Source organism: Aspergillus viridinutans, assembly GCF_018404265.1.
Source record: "Aspergillus viridinutans IFM 47045 DNA, scaffold_13, whole genome shotgun sequence".
Classification (NCBI taxonomy): domain Eukaryota; kingdom Fungi; phylum Ascomycota; class Eurotiomycetes; order Eurotiales; family Aspergillaceae; genus Aspergillus; species Aspergillus viridinutans.
The window spans coordinates 630,661-648,336 of NW_025091229.1; the positions used below are offsets into that span (position 1 = coordinate 630,661).

Consider the following 17,676-nt stretch of genomic DNA (forward strand, 5'->3'; position numbering starts at 1 on the left):
CGATCTACCTTAGTCTAAGGCTCTTGGCGCTCTGTAATAATAAGTAACAATAATACTGCTATCCCTTTCGAACAACAAGTCTCAGACCCTTAATCCAGAAACAAAACTAGCTTTCAGATGATTCTGGGATATTTAATGAGTCCAGTGATTTTGCACCACTTTCGATCTGTTTCCAGCCAAGCCAAGATGAGAAAGAAGATGATGGAAGGAGAAAGACAAGCTCAAGACCAGAGAGCGAGAAAAATACCACAATCGCACATGACCATTTCCAGTGTGCTCAGGTGGGGTTTTTGTGACTCTTTTCTGCTGCTTTCTTTGAACCAAATAATGCTTCTGTCTGCCTAAGGTAGGTAAGGTACCGTCCACTGGTAAAGGTAATACCCAGATCAATACGGGGCGGAACCGGTCCAAAGCAGCAGCTAATGATCAGACTAGAGCCATTTATGGTGTTGGACTCATCATGTTCGCCCACTTGGTGCATCCTTCTGAGCATCTCCTCCAGAAAAAAGTAGAGACTCCTTCGCTCAGTCACGCAATTGAGATTTTTGCTTGGCTTTCTGGCTTCAACTCTAGACTACACTCTTCAGATTTGCATCTTCACCTCATCCCCGCTGTATCCTAGATATCCCCTGAGACAAATATACGGAAATCCAGCCATCCAGCCTCTCCCTACTGTTGACAGGTTCGGAGTACTTATTATTGCTGTGAGGCAGTGGACCCAACCCCGAGTCCCCTCTAGGCGACCCTTTACTTCTCCGCGATACTGGGTTCATTCCCAGGGCACAAATACAGATCTTCACTCGGTCGCTATCACCGCGACTTGCACCATATTGTACGCAGTCACAAGTCCGACCCTCTTTCACGATTACTGCACATTCGCTTGACCAAGCCTCGATGCCGTCGGATCTCTAAGCCCCCTCCATCTTCAATCACCCCTCGCTCCAGATCAATTTGACAGTCTGCTGAACTGAGGGCAATACAGGAATCCTGTCTCCTGTCTTTGCCGCCACATAATCTGTCTCTCGGGGAAAATGGCAAGCTCGGTAGCAGGCGAATACCCTCAACCGATATCGTCCCCTCCCCCGGTCTATCTTCGATCATCTCCCCCGCTTTCGCCGTCTCAGAGTCAATCGACCCCCAGGTCGATACCCCAACAGCGCGCCACACAACACATTGCACGGAAGGCGTTGCCCGGTTCTCGATCTGAAAATGAATATCCTCCAGTTCCGCCGGTCTATATTCACGATGACATGAATCTGCCGCAACCGTCCAACAGGGTACTCGAAAGTGCTCGCGACGGTCATGTCGGGAATTCTGTCCCCACCACTGCTTTAGCCAATATGTCGCTTGAGGATCAATGGCAGAATCCCCAGAACAGCAATGGAGCATTTCCACCACGCCGAGACTCTTACGCCCCTCCACCAGTCCCAGGATCGAGGAGAGCCGGGCATACGCCGGCTAGCAGCGGTTCCTGGTCTGTGATAGACAACCAGCTCAAAGATGAGACGAATGGTTCTATCCAGCCTTCTTCAGACCCTGCAGCTCCCAGTGGTAGCCAGAACAACTCCTCCCGGGGCAGCTTGGACAGTGAGGCTCGCCCCGAAAACTTCGAGCCCTTGCACTATCATCACCAACCGTATCGTAACTCCAATGTCGCACTCAAGTCACCATCTGATGCCGCTTCAGCCGAGAATCTGTCCGGCTCCAACGGTCATCTCTCAGCTAGACGGCATGGTATACCACGGCCAAACTCAACATACTCGTTCGTCTCGGAAATGGGTGGCGATAGTCGGAACTTGTCGCCCGGTGCTTCTCCCTACCTCCACGCACGCGCTTCACCGAGGAATTCCTCGTCCCCCGATGTCCGTCCACTTTCTTTTGTCGATCTCCTCAACACCTCCTATCCTCAGCCAGGTCCGACCCCCGGGCAACTGGACAACTCCCATCTAAAATCCTGGGTGGGCAACAATGCCTCTTTGCTCAGTCACAAACAGACCTTTGATATGTATCTCGCAAATGTGAAGAAAACGGACGACCCCGCGGTACAATATGAGTTCGCTGTGTTTATGGTCAACGCGATGCTGGAAATGCCGCCAGACGATCATGAAGCACGCAAGGACGCAGTGTATGGCCGAAAAGGGACGGGAATCTCTCGGGAAAGTCTCCTCAAGGAAGCCAAGTCGATCTTTCAACGTCTGGCCGACCGTAGCTATCCGTTCGCGCAGTACTACCTGGCGGATGGATATGCATCCGGACTCTTCAGCAAGGGCAAGGAAGACTATGACCGAGCATTCCCCCTGTTCGTGGCCGCGAGTAAGCATGGTCACGTCGAGGCCTGCTACCGTGCCGCCCTCTGTTTTGAATTCGGCTGGGGAACCAGGGTAGAAGCGGCCAGAGCACAACAGTTCTACCGCCAAGCTGCCTCCAAGAATCATCCTGGGGCCATGCTGCGCATGGCCAAGGCCTGTCTGGCGGGCGACATGGGTCTAGGCAAACGGTATCGGGAAGGAATCAAATGGTTAAAGCGAGCGGCGGAATCCTCCGACGCCCAGTACAACTCTGCGCCTTACGAACTCGGCCTCCTCCACGAAACGGGATTCGGCGATGATGTGTTTCCTGATCCAGCCTATGCAGCTCAGCTGTTTACCAAGTCAGCGGATCTAGGCCATGCCGAGGCGAGCTATCGCCTCGGAGATGCGTATGAACATGGCAAGTTGGGCTGTCCTCGAGACCCTGCATTGAGCATCCACTTCTATACCAGTGCCGCACAAAGCGGGCATGACTTGGCGATGATGGCCTTGTGTGCTTGGTACCTGGTAGGCGCGGAGCCTGTTCTGGAGAAGGACGAAGGCGAGGCCTATGAGTGGGCCAAGCGAGCTGCAGAACTCGGTATGTGCGCACACGAACTCGACCGGTTAATTTGCTAACTTTCTGCGTAGGACTGGCGAAAGCGCAGTATGCTGTCGGATACTTCACAGAGATGGGCATTGGCTGCCGTCGTGATCCATTAGAGGCCAACGTCTGGTATGTGAGAGCGGCGGATCAGGGCGACGAACGCGCAAAGCATCGCATTGCCACGATTCAAGCTGCCGCCGAGGGCAGGAGCCCTACGCGGAATGGAAAAGAAGGGCAGAAAGAGAATAAGAATTCTCTAGGTGCGTTCAACTACCATTCGTGCTGCCTCGAGCTAATCCGTGGAACAGATGCCGGAAAGTCTGGCAAATCTAAACGGTTCACTATTTTCTAAGAAAGCTTGACGATCAGTATTCACGACAAGCCTTATCCATCGGTCGATTCTCAAATGTCTATATGCTCCATATCACTACGGGATTAATACATAATGCGGATTCTACATACACATTTCGTCGACCCTGATTGCCGCCTGAGGTTCTGGCAAGGGTTACAGCGTTTAGCGCGCCTCGATACAGCTATGTTGTGGGGATTTCCCTTTTTCTGCTCTGGCAGCCAAACACTTGTTTGAACCACCCACTTATGGGACTCGAACAAACTTTGCATCCTATCAGTCATTGGTCATTCATGTACAACGAGCCATCCTTGAGATTTCAGTAGAGGATGAGCCCTACCATCATTCTATATCTCTTGCAAGCATCTTGTCGCCATCAATCTCTTTACTTTCTCTCATTCATCACTGATGCGGGATTTTTCGGCGTATGGCAATGCTGTACAGTTCATTAGCGGGGTTTATTTGGCGTTTTAACATTGCGCATGATTCTTCTTGATTACTTTGTTGAACCATCCAACAAGTCATAGACCTGGAGGTCTTGAGATGTTTGTTAGGCCGGTATCAGAGATATGCAATGCTAATTTGGGAATTATCAGTACACCATTCTCTTGGAGCTATCCGTAGTGTAGGTGACGAGCTGGAGTATTGTGTACATTCAATAGTCCTGGTCAGTACAAATACCTATTGTGATGTCATGGTGAACAGCCGTGGCGTGTCTCTTAATTAAAGATGCATTATCGTACTCCTTGGTGTCGCATGTTCATACAGCCATCATTGTATCTGGTTCTTCTGCACCATCCACTCAGCTAAACCAATGTACATTGAAATCTGCATCCGCAATGCAGAATGCCAATCTACCTGACACGCAAGTCAGATCCTCCCTGGTACATCAAGCCGCCGCCCCTGCGTCATTGTGCCCGCATCAAAGCAATGCACGCTGTGGGTAAGGACCAAGAGCGGATCCAGGGTATATCACCAGCCGTGGAATAATATAATCCAACCTCCAGGCTTGCATGATTTCCCCTGGACATAGATTACTCCTGCCACTCGTTCTTGGTATGGAGAATTGCAGGATCCATCTCATGTCATTGGCAGCTCAACGTAGTACACAATACCCACAGCCAGCGCCCCAGTGTCCAATAACAAGGTGTTCGGACACCGTCCTGCAGATCAGTGATCACTGATCAACAGCGCGACAGCTGATCCCGCTGATTGTGTTTCAGGTTGCTGCGTCGCTTCCAAAAATACAGAGGACAGGGTGAGAGTCAGAGACAGAGACAAAGACAGCCCAGGCTTGCTCCTCTATGGAGTAAGGAAGGTACTGTAGGCAGGCTCATTGTCGCACCAACCCGACCTCCTGATTTTCATTCATTGTGACAGAAAGGTACATAACCTGCTGCTCTGCTCAGCCTCCCACGTTCCTGCATCCTGACTTCTACTTCCGGACAGTCAACTGCTGTAGAGACTTCTGTAGACTCGTGCGTCGATCGGATTCATTCAGTTCAGGTACGTACGTTGACCCTGTCATCTGCCGCTTCACGCCCTGCCAGCAGCCAGCCAGCCAGGTAGCACTTCGTCTTACAAGGGGCGCAAAAAGATACTCTAATCACAACCACCGTTGGTAAAAGCTATCAAGGGATACCAATCTGACAAGTCACGCAACACAGATTCCACAACCACCACCACTACCACGATCATCCACACTTTACCGAGAACCTACGTACCTATCATCGACCTTTCTTCGGTATACTCCAAAGCTGCTCAGAAATCCAAAATGCGTCTCCTCTCGCTCGCCCTCCTCCTCTCCGCTGCCATGGCGCTGCCTTCCGCCGAGAAGTCCTGCTCCGGCGTAAGTACTAAGTCCTCACATACCTCCCCCTCTTCCTGCTGACCCTCATCCTCATCCTCTTGCTCTGCCACGGAGCTTGGATTACTCGCCGACCACCGCGCACGCAAGCTAACAAACTCCCAAATAAAGGTCGGCTTCCCCTGCGGTAACGCGACCGTAAACGCCTACGACTGCTGTGTCCCTCTCGTCTGTGCCCCGGGCGCGGTAAGTCCAACCCCCTCTCTCTCTGCCTCGTGGATCATCAGCATCGCCAGGATGAAAGCTGATGGAACCGGAACCGAACTAGCAACCTGTCTGCCAACAGCCTCGTTCTTTTTCATCTCGCAGAAACGGAATGTGAGCGTGGAGGATAAGCGCCGAGGGAGAGGTTCTATTCGTCAGTGCCAGTTCGCTATTAGAGGATGGATACGCATGGATGGGCAGTGGTTTGAGTCGATCGATAATGACCGGGCGGCGGATTCGGGTTAGGATTCTACTTCTTGTACTTGTAGATTAATCTTGTCGATAATGCAGTGTCATCCCGCTGTTGCTTTTGTTTACGAGGGCGGAGACGGGCGGACGATAAGATAGAGAGGAATGGAACGCTAAATTGGCTGAGCACTAGTGATAGGGTCGTATTCTACCGCTGCGAGATCGCTTGAATCACCAGATACTGGAACAGTCATGCGATGGATATGATTGATCGCGGCTACAGTTACAAGTGGAACAGGCAGTTACGATCAGTATGAAATTGCATATACAAGAGAGGACACAAGGAAAACAGTCGATTCGGCCCAGGAGGTAGACATGAATAAAAAGTTATATCTACTGTGGGAACTTGGAGGTACAATGAGAATGGTATAAGGTGGAAACTGTCGTTGAACACACAAAAAAATGAAAGGATATATCCTGGGCCGACAGAAAACTGAGAATAACTCCAAACCTCCCTTAGATTCTCTCAAAACGCAAGCTCAACCCGCGCTTAGTTGAAGTTGTCAATGCAACCCCAGTAGCGCTCGACATCGAACTCGCCAGGCTCCTTCCACAGGTCATCAAAGTAGGAGAAGAAGACAGACTTGGAGCCGACTTCCTGGGCAATGGACTTGATGGCGATAGCCTGCTCGGAGGGACCGGGAACAGCCTTGCCGTTGGCGTTACCAGAGTGAGGCCAACCAGTCTCCAGGTTGAGAACATCCTTGCCAGGGCAGATGCCCTCAAGGACCTTGATTTCCTGAGCAACGAACTTGCCGGCCTGGTCGGCAGAGACATCGGCGTTGAAGAAGGGGTGGATGTTGGCACCAACGATGTCGACAACACCGCACAGAGTGGAGCCATAGGCCTGCCAGATGTTGATGGGCTCGGTGGTAGTGACCTTGCCAGTGTAGCCGGCCTGCTGGAAGGAGGACTTGGCATAGGAGATGAAGCCAGCAAGGGTGGAAGCATCGCAGTAGCCGTTTTGGATAGCCTCGTTACCGATAACAATCAGGCTGACGAGATCCCACTGGGCCCACTTGGAGATAGCGGTAACCTGGTCCTGTGCACCGGAGACACCAGTGCTGCTGATGAAGACGCCAAGGATCATCTGGAGACCACAAGTCCGGGCGGCCTCACCAATGTACTCCAAGCTGTTGCAGTCGACCGAGTAGACACGCACGTGGGAGAAACCCTTGGACTTGAGGTTGGCGACCTCGGAGAGGACGGAGGCCTTGTCCTTGCAATCACCACCCTTGGTGTAAGGAGTGTAGGTCATACCCATCTGGCCGCTGACAGCACCGGTGGAAGCAGGAGCGCTGCTGGAGCTGGAGGGGGCAGCAACGCTGTTGGAGGGCACGTCGGTGGTGGTGGCAGGAACGTCGGTGGTGCTAGGGGCAGCAGGAGCAGAGGTGGGCTCGTTCTGGCCGGTGAAGGAGCAGACATAGGTGTAGTCCGTACGGGTGACGGTCACAGTCTGCTTAGGCTGAGTGTAGGTACCAGGAGTGATGACGGCGGGAGTGGGGTAGACAACAACGGTGCTGGTAGGGACGTAGGTGGTGGTGGGAGCAATGGTGTATGTGCCAGGGGTGGGGCAGACGTAGGTGGTGGTTTTAATCACGCTGGTCACGGTGGTGCCCGAGGGCTCAACGGTGGCGTAGGGGCAGACAACGGTGGTCGAGGTCTTAACAACAGTGGTGACACCACCGTAGGTCTGAATACCGCTGGGCAGCTCGGTGGTGGTAGCTCCGCACACGGTGGTTGTGTCGGTCACGGTCAAAGTAGTGGCGGGAATGGTGTAGACACCAGGCGCGGGGAAGGTGGTGACGCCGGGAGTGGGCAGAGGGACCTTAGGGGTAGCAGGGGTCGAGCAGGTGGCGCCGGCACTGGCCGTGGGACCGGAGGCACTGGCAACAACAGTCACGGTGCGGGTGCTGGTAGAGTGCAAAGTGGTGACAGCTTCGGAAGTGACGGTGCTGGGAGTGGGAGTCGCAACGGGGATCACTATTGACGTTAGCAGTGGCTCCTTGTAAGAGCTGTATCCTTTTGATATGATCAACCAAGCATTGAGTCATATCAAACACCAGCTCCGATCAGATTTTGGTCGCGACTTCAGGATACTTACGGGTAGGAGAGCCCCAGACAGTGACGACCTCGGTGGTGCAGCCGCAGGTAGCATCAGCTTCAGGGGCAGGCTGAGCCAGAGCACGACGCTGGTGCAAAGAATCGTGGCCGTGACGACGCATGTGCGCAACATCGGCCATGGCGGTGCCCGCGATGGCGGCCGCGGTGGCCAGAACAGCAAGCCTCATGGTGAATAAGAATGTAAGATATTGCAAATTTCAAGGAATGCCCGCTGAACGAGTGAAGCGGTAGTGAATAAAGCGCTTATAAAGGAGGGGCGCGATGGCCTCTTTTGTTTTCTTGAGATGAAGAGACTTTAGGAAGTTCGGGATAGAAAGGAGAGAAGAAGAGACGGGAGAAGGGAAAAGAGAAGGAGAAAAAGAGGCGAGTAGGGGCGGCCATCGGGTGGTAGAAAAGCCAAAAGCCCACCCGATGTGATCGTGGCCGGGGGGACCCCCTGGAGTCTGACAGAGAGTGAGAGAGAGAGAGAGAGATACTACGTTAGTTCTGGGCCCGGGACTAGCACCCAAAAGGGGGAAGTCGAAGGAAATTAGCACCGCAGCAGCAGCGGTGTAAGGCACTACTCTGATCTGTTAGCCTACATTGGGCATAGTCAGGCACCGCATCATGCTGATTGGTAGCTATAGGGGGGGCGTTGCAGGGTGTCCCAGAGGAAGTTGACCAGTGGTAGTCCGCACGGCTCGGACAGTTTGTCAGGGTGGGGGGAATTGACAACAACAAGAAATTAGAGTCGAAACTGGCTAATCATCGCTTGGCCCATTGTCAAGTTCGGGCTTAGAGCAGGTTGATCCTTACGATACAGCCAGAGGTCATAGGTCAAAAAATGGACTTTCGCCGTGTCATTATTCAGATTTTTCACTTGAATAAGATGCAACCTATTCTTGCGTCTCCATCTGCTCCGTACTATGCTTATGCTCTATGCAGTTGGAGATCCTTTCATCTAGAACATTTCTCCATCGTTCGATGGAGGTCTTTGGACTTTGAAGCAATACAGATGGCAGTGGCTGGTCCGGTCAGGAGACTCGTGCTTGGTGGTACTAAAGTTATTGCTATTGTTTCAGCCCCCGTCCACTGCGTCTAGTCACCGTAGTCCGTATTGTCAATTTTTTGGTACTTTGTATCATCCTGACTTGGTAATCTGACTCTTATTGCATTTCATTTTTGGACTCTCCAGCTCATCTTACATAACATGGCCAACTGTCTGGTGACTTCATTTTATCCCATCTGACTTTGACCTTTAACAGGAGAAAGGAACAGACAGACAGTTGTCCATCTTCAGGCAACCTGGTTCCAGCGGCACAACACAGCAAGGCACTCATCTCCGCTAATGCACCCATGTGGAGACTTGACTCGTTACCATGCAGCACTAGGCCCAGACAGGTATAGTAGATCATCTGTGACTCTGCATTCTTGAGTTTAATTGGTGATTGGTGTGAGCTTTAATTTCCGGCTGTTCCACCCACAATTTAAGTCGGGATGCTCATTTTTGTGTGGATTTATTTTTGTTCTGATGAATAGATAGTTCCCTCAGCCACTGATTTTACCAACCTCCGTTGTTATTATTAACTGCACCCATGAATAGTTGAAACTCTGCACTGTACCCGTCCTTACTCTGCATCTAGCCAGTAGGCTATCCTGGAGATCAGAATTCTGAATTAGGATAGATGCCTTGCGAATTGAATTTGCGGCTAATTGAGCAATGAGGCTTCTATCTTTGGCTACCATTATCATCTTGTCTATAGTTTACAATAGCTCCTCAGGCTAATTGCGTCTTGACAGCGATGACCAAGTTGCGCGATGTAGAGCTTTGAACTCAATGGGTTCGAGAGCGTTACATGAGCCTCGGCCAGCCTCGGACATGCGTTGTCTATTTGGCCAGAGGACGAACTCCTGCATTTATCAACTGAATGGCTTCAAAAGTCGAGGCTTCAGAACGGTCGCCATTTAGGCATCCAGTCAATCTATTGAGCTGTCTTACTATGAGTCCACTGATCGACATTTGGAGGATACTATCCTTATAGTTGCTGGTACTTTCTGCTTTTAAAGAGACATTCTTGATCTGACGAAGTCCAGACTTGGGTTGGTCCCCGGTAAATGTACTTGATAGTCTCCATACACAGGGAGTAGTGTCTGTAGCAAAATGCAGCGATGTGTTGGATCCAAAGCTGGCTCGGGCTGAAGCCCATAACTAAAATGAGGATTGCCATCTCACGAGTCAAATCCCCTTATTTGTTGGACACGCCACTTGTGGAATATAGATAACTATTGAATGTTATCCAGGTTGTGACGCGCACGATCAGCTAGCTTTTGAATTGAAGCGATAATATCTCATATCACGATCGTGGCCCAGTTTAGTCCTCGTTCAGTACACCCCCTGACTCGCAGTTCAGCATCCCAGCTAGACCGACTCGGCAGCGGCACCTACTGAATACAGTGGCTACAACTTTTTTTACCTCTTAACCTATCATAATCCCTAAGTTGACAGAACAGTTCTTGAGACTGCGGGGTGACATCCCAGAAATCCAACGCCCAGCAATTCTTTTCAGTTACCCCTGAAGGCTCGATCAACCAGCCTGCTCAACTGCTCACTGCTCACTGCTCACTGCTCACTGCTCAGGGGCTGATAGCGCTTGTCACTATCGTTTGACCGAGGATTTTGAACAGTGGCGTCTCTCAGAGAACTAGCAGCCTAGCACGTTGCTATTCGGAACTGTTACTCAAAATTATCTGCCAAGTACGAATCACTCTCTTTGCATATGAGACAAAAGCCACAATACCGTCCACTAGCGGGCTTAGGGCCGTTGTCTAAGACAAGGTTTCAATAGAGCCTTACGAGTCAAAAGGCCAGTCCCAAATAGGCATTACACTACTGAACTCAGGGGTGGCTGTCAAACTGTCAATATTCTGTTGATGGCTCCTGAGCTTCAGCTATTGTGAATAGAGGAAACTTGCAGGGGGAATCGGCCATCGACCAACCGCGGACAACATATTGATATGCTACTCCTTTATAACAGAAACGAATATACGCCATATATCTCATGAACTTTCCGCAGCAGAATGATGCCGAAGATGATGATAGTAATGTATGCTCTTAAATATCGATGGGTTGTGTGTAAGGCAAGAGAGGCAACTTACAATCAGGGGTTGCCTCACAACACAATGGCCTGCTCTAAATTGCTTTGGGTTATGAAACAAAAAGGGGAACCATCCAGTAGTTGGTCATCACGTATCATTAACACCGACAAGGTCGCTGGATCGAGCCCAGCACTGGTCATTATTTCTTTTTGGTTTTTGCTTCTTCCTTTTCATCTTAAGAATTTATGGCTCCCGCAGTGCAAGAATCGATGAATATGACATCATCCATTGGACTGTTTTCTCATCAGTATGTCTCTTGGTATGATCAATTTACAAGGGGCCGTGACTGCCAAGGTCGGATTTGGAAGAAACACCTCATTCGTGGAGTAGAGGGCGAAATCCAGTCTTGACAGGCATTCGCCGTCCATGAGTAGCACCTGAATGACTCCATAAGGTAGGTTGAAATCATCAAATTCAGCCACTACTTTGTGCGCGTCCAATCAACTAGTACATTTTCACGCACTCTGATAAAATGATTCTAATACTGCGGCTCATAGATTGATATGTCACGACTTATCTGCATGTGTAAATGTCAGTAGGCCCCTCTCATACACAGGCAATACTTGGATAGAAGAGCTCCACGGAAATCTGCAGAGCAACGAGCATGGTGGTTATATCAGAACGACCATATTCGATACTCGAATGCTCCGCGGCCTAGTAGGCACTACGGTGACCACATATGACCTTGTCTCAGACGGCGCATCACCTGAAACTACCTTCCGGACGTGGGTCATCACGGAGAAACTCGTGGAGAGGGCAGCTCCTCTGACAGAGCACGATGTCAGAATGGGCCGCGGGTCTCCTAAAACCGTTGGCAAGTTTCTGTGCCATCTTGCAGACGATCCGAAGCAGATAGCGTTCATGCGAATCTACCAACAGATTCCTATCACTGGAACGGAGGACGCTGATAACGACACACTGGCTAGGCAGGCCGTCCCCCCTGGCGTGTGTGGTGAGCTGGAGGCCTTTAAACTATTGCAGAGAGGAGGCTGTAGCGCTGTTCCTCGGTTCCTTGGCCACGCGGAAGGAATACAAGGAGAGCACGACCTCCTTCCTGGCGGCTACGTTAGATACCTTGTGTGGGAAAAGGTCCCTGGTGAGCCTCTGACGGAGGAATTCTTCTGGGGCTTGGATGACACCGCACGCAATGACATCCGTTGCAAGTTCCGTGCCGCCTATAAGTAAGTCTATGCAAATCTTAGGTATGCAGACAGACAGACAGGATACTAATATAATGAAAAGACAGTTAATTAGGTGCGGGATAGCACCAGGTCAGTCCAGACTCTCGAAGATCATCTTTGATCAGTCCACAGGCAATCTGTACGTCAGTAATGGCATTCTATGTGAATGTGCTGGAAATATATACTAACGGATTACAGTCGCATTTCGGGTTTCCGAAGGGGATGGCCAGTTATCGAACTACCTGAATGGTCAGAGGCTCGTTACGTCGAGTATGGACTAGCGAAGCCGAGCAAAGAGACAGACTGGTACCTTCACCCGGAAAAATGGGAGTGGTGAACTATCTGGCTATCACACAATGGGAAGAGATGCTGCGCGATAAGTCTCAAGCTGAACCTCCGAGAAGCCAGAATCTCCAACCGGGAGGATCAAGGAGCTACGTCCATCTGGAGAACTCAGTCACTGTTCCGGTCAACGAGTTCAAGGGGCCGTCCGTACCTTTTGAAGTTGTTCCCCTTAGAAGCCACTTTCCGCCGGGTCGAGCTCTTATCGTCATCGTTGGGGTCTGGGTCTGGTTCGCGCAGGAAGGCGTTCTAGTCGACGACCCCCGCCGCGTTCTTGGGATTATTCTCCTTTGATGAATGGAGGATGGATGGCGGTAGTGGCTGAAAAGGATGTGAAGTGTTTAACCTGAAGTTGAAGTTTACGGGCGTCTACTGGAGTGCAGCTACTGCAGCTGCTAGGCCTAGGGCTATTGTCGAGCAAGGCCCGAAGAGGGAAAGCGTCGGGACCCAACCGCCAGCGATGGAAACATCACGGTTTCTTGCAAGAGAGGCCTAAGGCCGCGACTGGCAAGGCTCACTCCAATGTCTCATTCAAACAGAGCTGGACTCTTCTTGCAGTGTTTTCATTTCTGACTTGATGTTAACTAGAAGGAAAATCCCGTAAATCTCTGACAGTTTCTGGAACTTATCTATGCTGCTCAGTCCACATCACACCAACGGCATCATCTCTCCCGTCGCATGACAGCAGAATGTACCTCGCAAACAAACCAGAATCTCACCTAATGAGATTATCAAAAAATATGGAGAATCCCAGAAAATTATACAAGCGGAATCCTGAATTTCCACAGGCCAGCTCTTCACAGGGCAGAGTACATAGGGAGACCTGGAAGTTGGAACATGGCTGTTCTAAGATCATGCCACCTGCCTATACGGCGACCACACCACCTCAACTCACCGCACCACGATCCTTGACCACGCCATCCTATCATGCTCTCATCATTTGAATTCCGAATAATTTCTGTACTTTTGGTTGGATGGCGCTTTTCAGCCTCCGTTTTCACCCTACAGAAGCATCGCGAACCGGTGGGTAGCTGTCGACATCTCGATTCCGGCGTCAGGTAAAGTGATTCGGAAGTACAATTGCCTTTGGTATGGTTCAATCGCTTTCCTTTGGGAGCTGAAAAGTCTCCAAGATATAAAGAGGGTGGTGGGTGATATCCATATTCATCATCACTCGAACAATCCAGCATCAATCTGATACCTCGCGAGGACGCATTGATCGCAGCAGCAAGCAGCGCATACAACATATCAACCAAGTCAGAAGCAGTCCGTGACAAAATGACGGAATCCTCCTCCCCTCGTCTCCAAAATGACTATGGAGCTGATCTCTGGGTTCGCTCTGGCGCGGAACGTCGCGTATGTACTTCACTGTCACTCAGGTATGCTCCTTATCGGCATGGCATGCAAGCTAACAGATGCAGCACCCAACGGCCGGACGAGGACTCTTTGCCGGCCTTCAGGACGTGAAGCACTATAATGTCGACCATGGCTGGGCCAAGCGCGGCCAGGATCAATCGCGGGGGCTGTTTAGTTTCCTGTGGAGTCGGTATGTTCCTTTGTTCTCTGTCCTTCGGTATATATCCAATGAGCTAACTGGTATAGATTTACGGGAGGAGCCTATCGTCCCCCGACGGATTCATAGCATGGGATGTGTGTCTTTGGTTATAGTTATGGTCATGTTATGATATCTTGTTTAGCGTTCGTACAGCATCAGCATCAGCATCAGCATTAATCTCATTCATTACCTCATTACAATCTTCCTTGCCAAATTTACACTGAACAAGCATAAACATTCAGTGAACGTCAAGACTTGATGCCCATCCCCCCATCCGACTGAACCACACCCCCCGTCACAAACCCATCCTTCATAACCCCCAAATACCCCTCCGCCACATCCTCCGGCCTCCCCAGCCCCCCCGTCAACGCCCTCCCCTTAAGCGCCTCAATAAACTCCCCAGGCAACCCATCGAACAGCTCCGTCCGCACCGCCCCCGGCGCAACAACATTCACCCGCACCGGCGCAAGATCAACCGCCAGGCCGCGCCCAAGCCCGATAAGCGCATTCGCAAGCATAGCACCCACACTGTACCCCGGCAACGGGCGCATCGCCACCGCCCCGCTCGTCAGCGTCAGCGACGACCGCGCCGATTGCGCCATGAACGCCGGGACGTGCTTCGCGAGCATTATGCTGCCCAGCAGCCGGACGGTGGTGAGGGCGCGGATGTACGTGGGATCAAGCGCTGGGTCTGTGGGCGGGAGGATTTTGAGGGCGTCGCCGGCTGTGAAGACGATGTGGTCTAGGAGGACCCGGCCGTCGATAGCGTTGGGCGAGGGGGTAGATGGGAAGAGAGCAGGCTGCGTTGCTTTGTCGAGCAGAGCGAGGATGTTCGCTTCGAGGGTGGACTCGTTCCCGAGGTCGACGGTGGTGCCGGCTATTCTGGCGGTGAATTGCTCGTCTGGGTAGAAGGTGCGCAGGCGGGAGAGAGCGGACTGGACTTTTTCGGGGCGGGAGCTGGCGACGAGGACGCTGGCGCCGTGTTCGAGGGCGGCGCGGGCGACGGCGAAGCCGAGGCCGGAGGTGCCGCCGATGATGAGCACGCGGGTGCCGGAGAGCTTGTTGGTGGAGATGAGGTTTGGCGTTGAGGTTGTCATTGTGGGGGATATCTTTGTAGAACTGGTACCTGTTGATGGAGGAGGAAGTAGGGCGATGTTGGCGGATGGAGAGGACCTGCTCTCAAGATCCAACGCGAATGCTGCTGCTGCTGCTGCTGCTGATGATGATGATGGCTTTTATGTACTCTGCAACATAAACAAAGGTACCTCACTGATTACCAAGCATGTTGAAACAGCAGGGATTCTCGTCTTACTCCGTAGCTCTGCATCTTATGTCCGTCAGCCCTGCCTATCTCCGAATGACCGCACAGAAAGTCGGATTTACGAAGAGAGGCTGGAGACGAGAACGTAATGTAGAACAAATTGATTGTTGGTCACTACAAGAACAGTTAACCGCTAGACTTAAAATGATACAAGACTCCGTAACCCAAGATGACCCAGTCTCGCCAATGACATTCAGCGACGCCATTTCTAATGATAATGGTATATATTTGTCGTAGATTAGTCTCGTTCGCAATGCATCTAGTCCCAGCCAGTGATCTTCATGGTTCCCTTCTCTTGCAGGTTCTGGTGCATCTTGAAGGCCTGGAAGAGCAGATGGGGCTCGTGGCCCATGCCCTTCTTCAGGCACTCGTATTCAGCCCGGTCCAAGTAGTCCGTAAGAATGGGCTGGTAGTCGGGGTGGGCGCACTGCTTGATGATGACACGAGCACGTTCGCGGGGAGACAGACCACGCACGTCGGCGAGACCCTGGACAATGTCAATGGGATCCAATTAATGATTAAAAGATAGAGCTTACCTGTTCAGTGACAACAACATCAAGATCATGCTCCGTCTGATCAATGTGAGTGCAGAAAGGCACGATGCAGCTGACACCGGTAGGATCGATCTTGCTGGGACGGGTACTGGGAGTGTGCATGATACTGTACTTGGAGTTGCGCAGGAAGTCGGCAGATCCTCCCAGACCATTGAGCATCCGAGAGCCCATGACACAGGTGCTGTTGGCATGAGCGTAGATATCCACCTCGACGGGAGTGTTCATGCCGATACATCCAATACGGCGGATGATCTCGGGCGAGTTGGAAACCTGCTGAGAACGCAGCAAGAGCTTGCCCGCATAGCGTTCCCAGTTATCGTAGAACCGCTTGAATCCATCGGGGGAGAACCGGATGGAGGTGGCAGTGGCAAAGTCCAAGTTCCCACTGTCGAAGAGATCCAGGAAGGAATCCTGCAACACCTCAGTCCAGACCTTGAGGTTGGTGAAGTCCGCACCGCCCTTGCTCAGGCCGCCAATGACCGCGTTGGCGATGTTTCCAATACCGGACTGGATGGGGAGCAGGTTCTGGGGCAGACGGCCATGCCTGACCTCGTGCTTCAGGAACTCGATCAGGTTGCTGGCAATGGCCTGCGAGGTTGCGTCCTCGGGCGCGTTGGGCAGCGTCTGATCCGGGTAGTCGGATTCGACAATGGCGACAACCTTCTCCGGGTCGACGGGGATGTGGGGGGTTCCAATGCGGTCCTCGGGCTGCATGATCAGGTACGGCTTCCGGCGAGGAGGAACGTCCGACATGGTGATATCGTGCAGACCCTCGAACGATGGACTGGCCGTGTTGACCTCGATGACGACCTTGTCGGCCATCTGGATCAGTTCCGGGGACGCACCGACGGAAGCACCGGGAATGATGCCTCCATCCTCAGTGATGGCCGACGCCTCAATCACAGCAACGTCGAGCCTGTTCTTGGGCTTGTTCAACGTGTACCAGCCCTGTCACGATTAGCATCGCTCTGTTTTACGGTCTTGGGGCTTCTCACATAGACAAGGTCCGAAGGAAACATGCTCAGATGCTTATCGAAGAACTTGATCTCACCGTTATTGATCCCCTTGGCGATCTCCTTGCCAACCTGATGAGGGCTCCGCCGCTCAATCATGTTCAGTCGCGCCCATCGGTTCTCTGTCTCGGCACCTGAGGAGGCACCAACGAACAAGGTGTACTGTAGCTTTCCCTGCAGGTTGTTCTTCTCGACATGATCAGCGAGCGCGGTGGGCACTTTCCTGAGCAGAGCAATCAGGTGTCAGCTGCGATACTCGCTGTCGATCTCAAAGGTCAACTTACTTGGGGTAGCCAACACCCGTGAATCCGGACCAGCCGATGTATGATCCATGGGGAAAGAGATCGATGAGATCTTCAGCCTTGGCCAGCTTCTGGAGGTAGGAGGGCCGTCTCACACGGCTTTTCAAAAGTGCGGACGCAGCCATTGTGTGGTGGGAAGGGTTAGAGTGAGCGCAAAGAGTGGAGAGGAGTTGTCAGAGGGGGAAGATAAGGGGAAAGAAAAGAAGGAAGAGGGCGGATGGGATGACGAGAGAGGAGGAAACGAAGAATAGAAATAGGTACGCCACGGAAATGAACTCCCCACGGGCAGCTGATTGATTGCCCAAGGTGGAGAAATCCTCCTGTCCGGGTTACGGGGGATGAAAGTAGAGGTATTCTATGCAATAGGAGTAGTAATAGTAATTAATAGTCATGGTCCTACTATCTAGAGGGTGGATGGGTGACTGCTTAGGAACTACGGAGTACAAGCATGATCTATAGGATGGATCTCATCATCTTCCCCAGAGAACAAGGCGAAGAGAAGATTCAATTAAGCATGACTGGGATACTTTCTGCCTTCTCAACCCCAGATTCTTTTCTCTTTTCTTGATCCCCTCCAGATCCCCT

General features: G+C 51.7%; 7 protein-coding genes across 7 annotated transcripts; 4 read left to right on the forward strand and 3 right to left on the reverse strand.

The window, feature by feature from the left end:
• Positions 1-1,031: 1,031 nt before the first annotated feature.
• On the forward strand, positions 1,032-3,247 carry chs3 (putative chitin synthase activator (Chs3); the record flags this gene model as incomplete). The annotated part of the gene is made up of 2 exons (XM_043274577.1): positions 1,032-2,889; positions 2,940-3,247. The coding sequence occupies 2 exons, from the start codon at positions 1,032-1,034 to the stop codon at positions 3,245-3,247; spliced, it is 2,166 nt and encodes a 721-aa protein (XP_043130512.1).
• Positions 3,248-5,018: 1,771 nt separating this feature from the next.
• Aspvir_002989 (uncharacterized protein) lies at positions 5,019-5,561 on the forward strand (the record flags this gene model as incomplete). The annotated part of the gene is made up of 2 exons (XM_043274578.1): positions 5,019-5,093; positions 5,223-5,561. 2 exons carry the CDS (start codon positions 5,019-5,021, stop codon positions 5,559-5,561), a joined length of 414 nt encoding a protein of 137 aa, XP_043130513.1.
• A 493-nt stretch (positions 5,562-6,054) lies between these two features.
• On the reverse strand, positions 6,055-7,855 carry btgE (putative cell wall glucanase (Scw11); the record flags this gene model as incomplete). The annotated part of the gene is made up of 2 exons (XM_043274579.1): positions 6,055-7,547; positions 7,669-7,855. The coding sequence occupies 2 exons, from the start codon at positions 7,853-7,855 to the stop codon at positions 6,055-6,057; spliced, it is 1,680 nt and encodes a 559-aa protein (XP_043130514.1).
• Positions 7,856-11,465: 3,610 nt separating this feature from the next.
• Positions 11,466-12,341, forward strand: Aspvir_002991 (uncharacterized protein; the record flags this gene model as incomplete). The annotated part of the gene is made up of 2 exons (XM_043274580.1): positions 11,466-12,004; positions 12,203-12,341. The coding sequence occupies 2 exons, from the start codon at positions 11,466-11,468 to the stop codon at positions 12,339-12,341; spliced, it is 678 nt and encodes a 225-aa protein (XP_043130515.1).
• Positions 12,342-13,624: 1,283 nt separating this feature from the next.
• Aspvir_002992 (uncharacterized protein) lies at positions 13,625-13,988 on the forward strand (the record flags this gene model as incomplete). The annotated part of the gene is made up of 3 exons (XM_043274581.1): positions 13,625-13,702; positions 13,768-13,892; positions 13,949-13,988. 3 exons carry the CDS (start codon positions 13,625-13,627, stop codon positions 13,986-13,988), a joined length of 243 nt encoding a protein of 80 aa, XP_043130516.1.
• Positions 13,989-14,149: 161 nt separating this feature from the next.
• On the reverse strand, positions 14,150-14,998 carry Aspvir_002993 (oxidoreductase, short chain dehydrogenase/reductase family; the record flags this gene model as incomplete). Its single annotated transcript, XM_043274582.1, has 1 exon — positions 14,150-14,998. One exon carries the CDS (start codon positions 14,996-14,998, stop codon positions 14,150-14,152), a length of 849 nt encoding a protein of 282 aa, XP_043130517.1.
• Positions 14,999-15,481: 483 nt separating this feature from the next.
• coaT (acetyl-CoA hydrolase ACH1) lies at positions 15,482-17,216 on the reverse strand (the record flags this gene model as incomplete). The annotated part of the gene is made up of 4 exons (XM_043274583.1): positions 15,482-15,709; positions 15,759-16,724; positions 16,772-17,012; positions 17,074-17,216. 4 exons carry the CDS (start codon positions 17,214-17,216, stop codon positions 15,482-15,484), a joined length of 1,578 nt encoding a protein of 525 aa, XP_043130518.1.
• Positions 17,217-17,676: the final 460 nt, after the last annotated feature.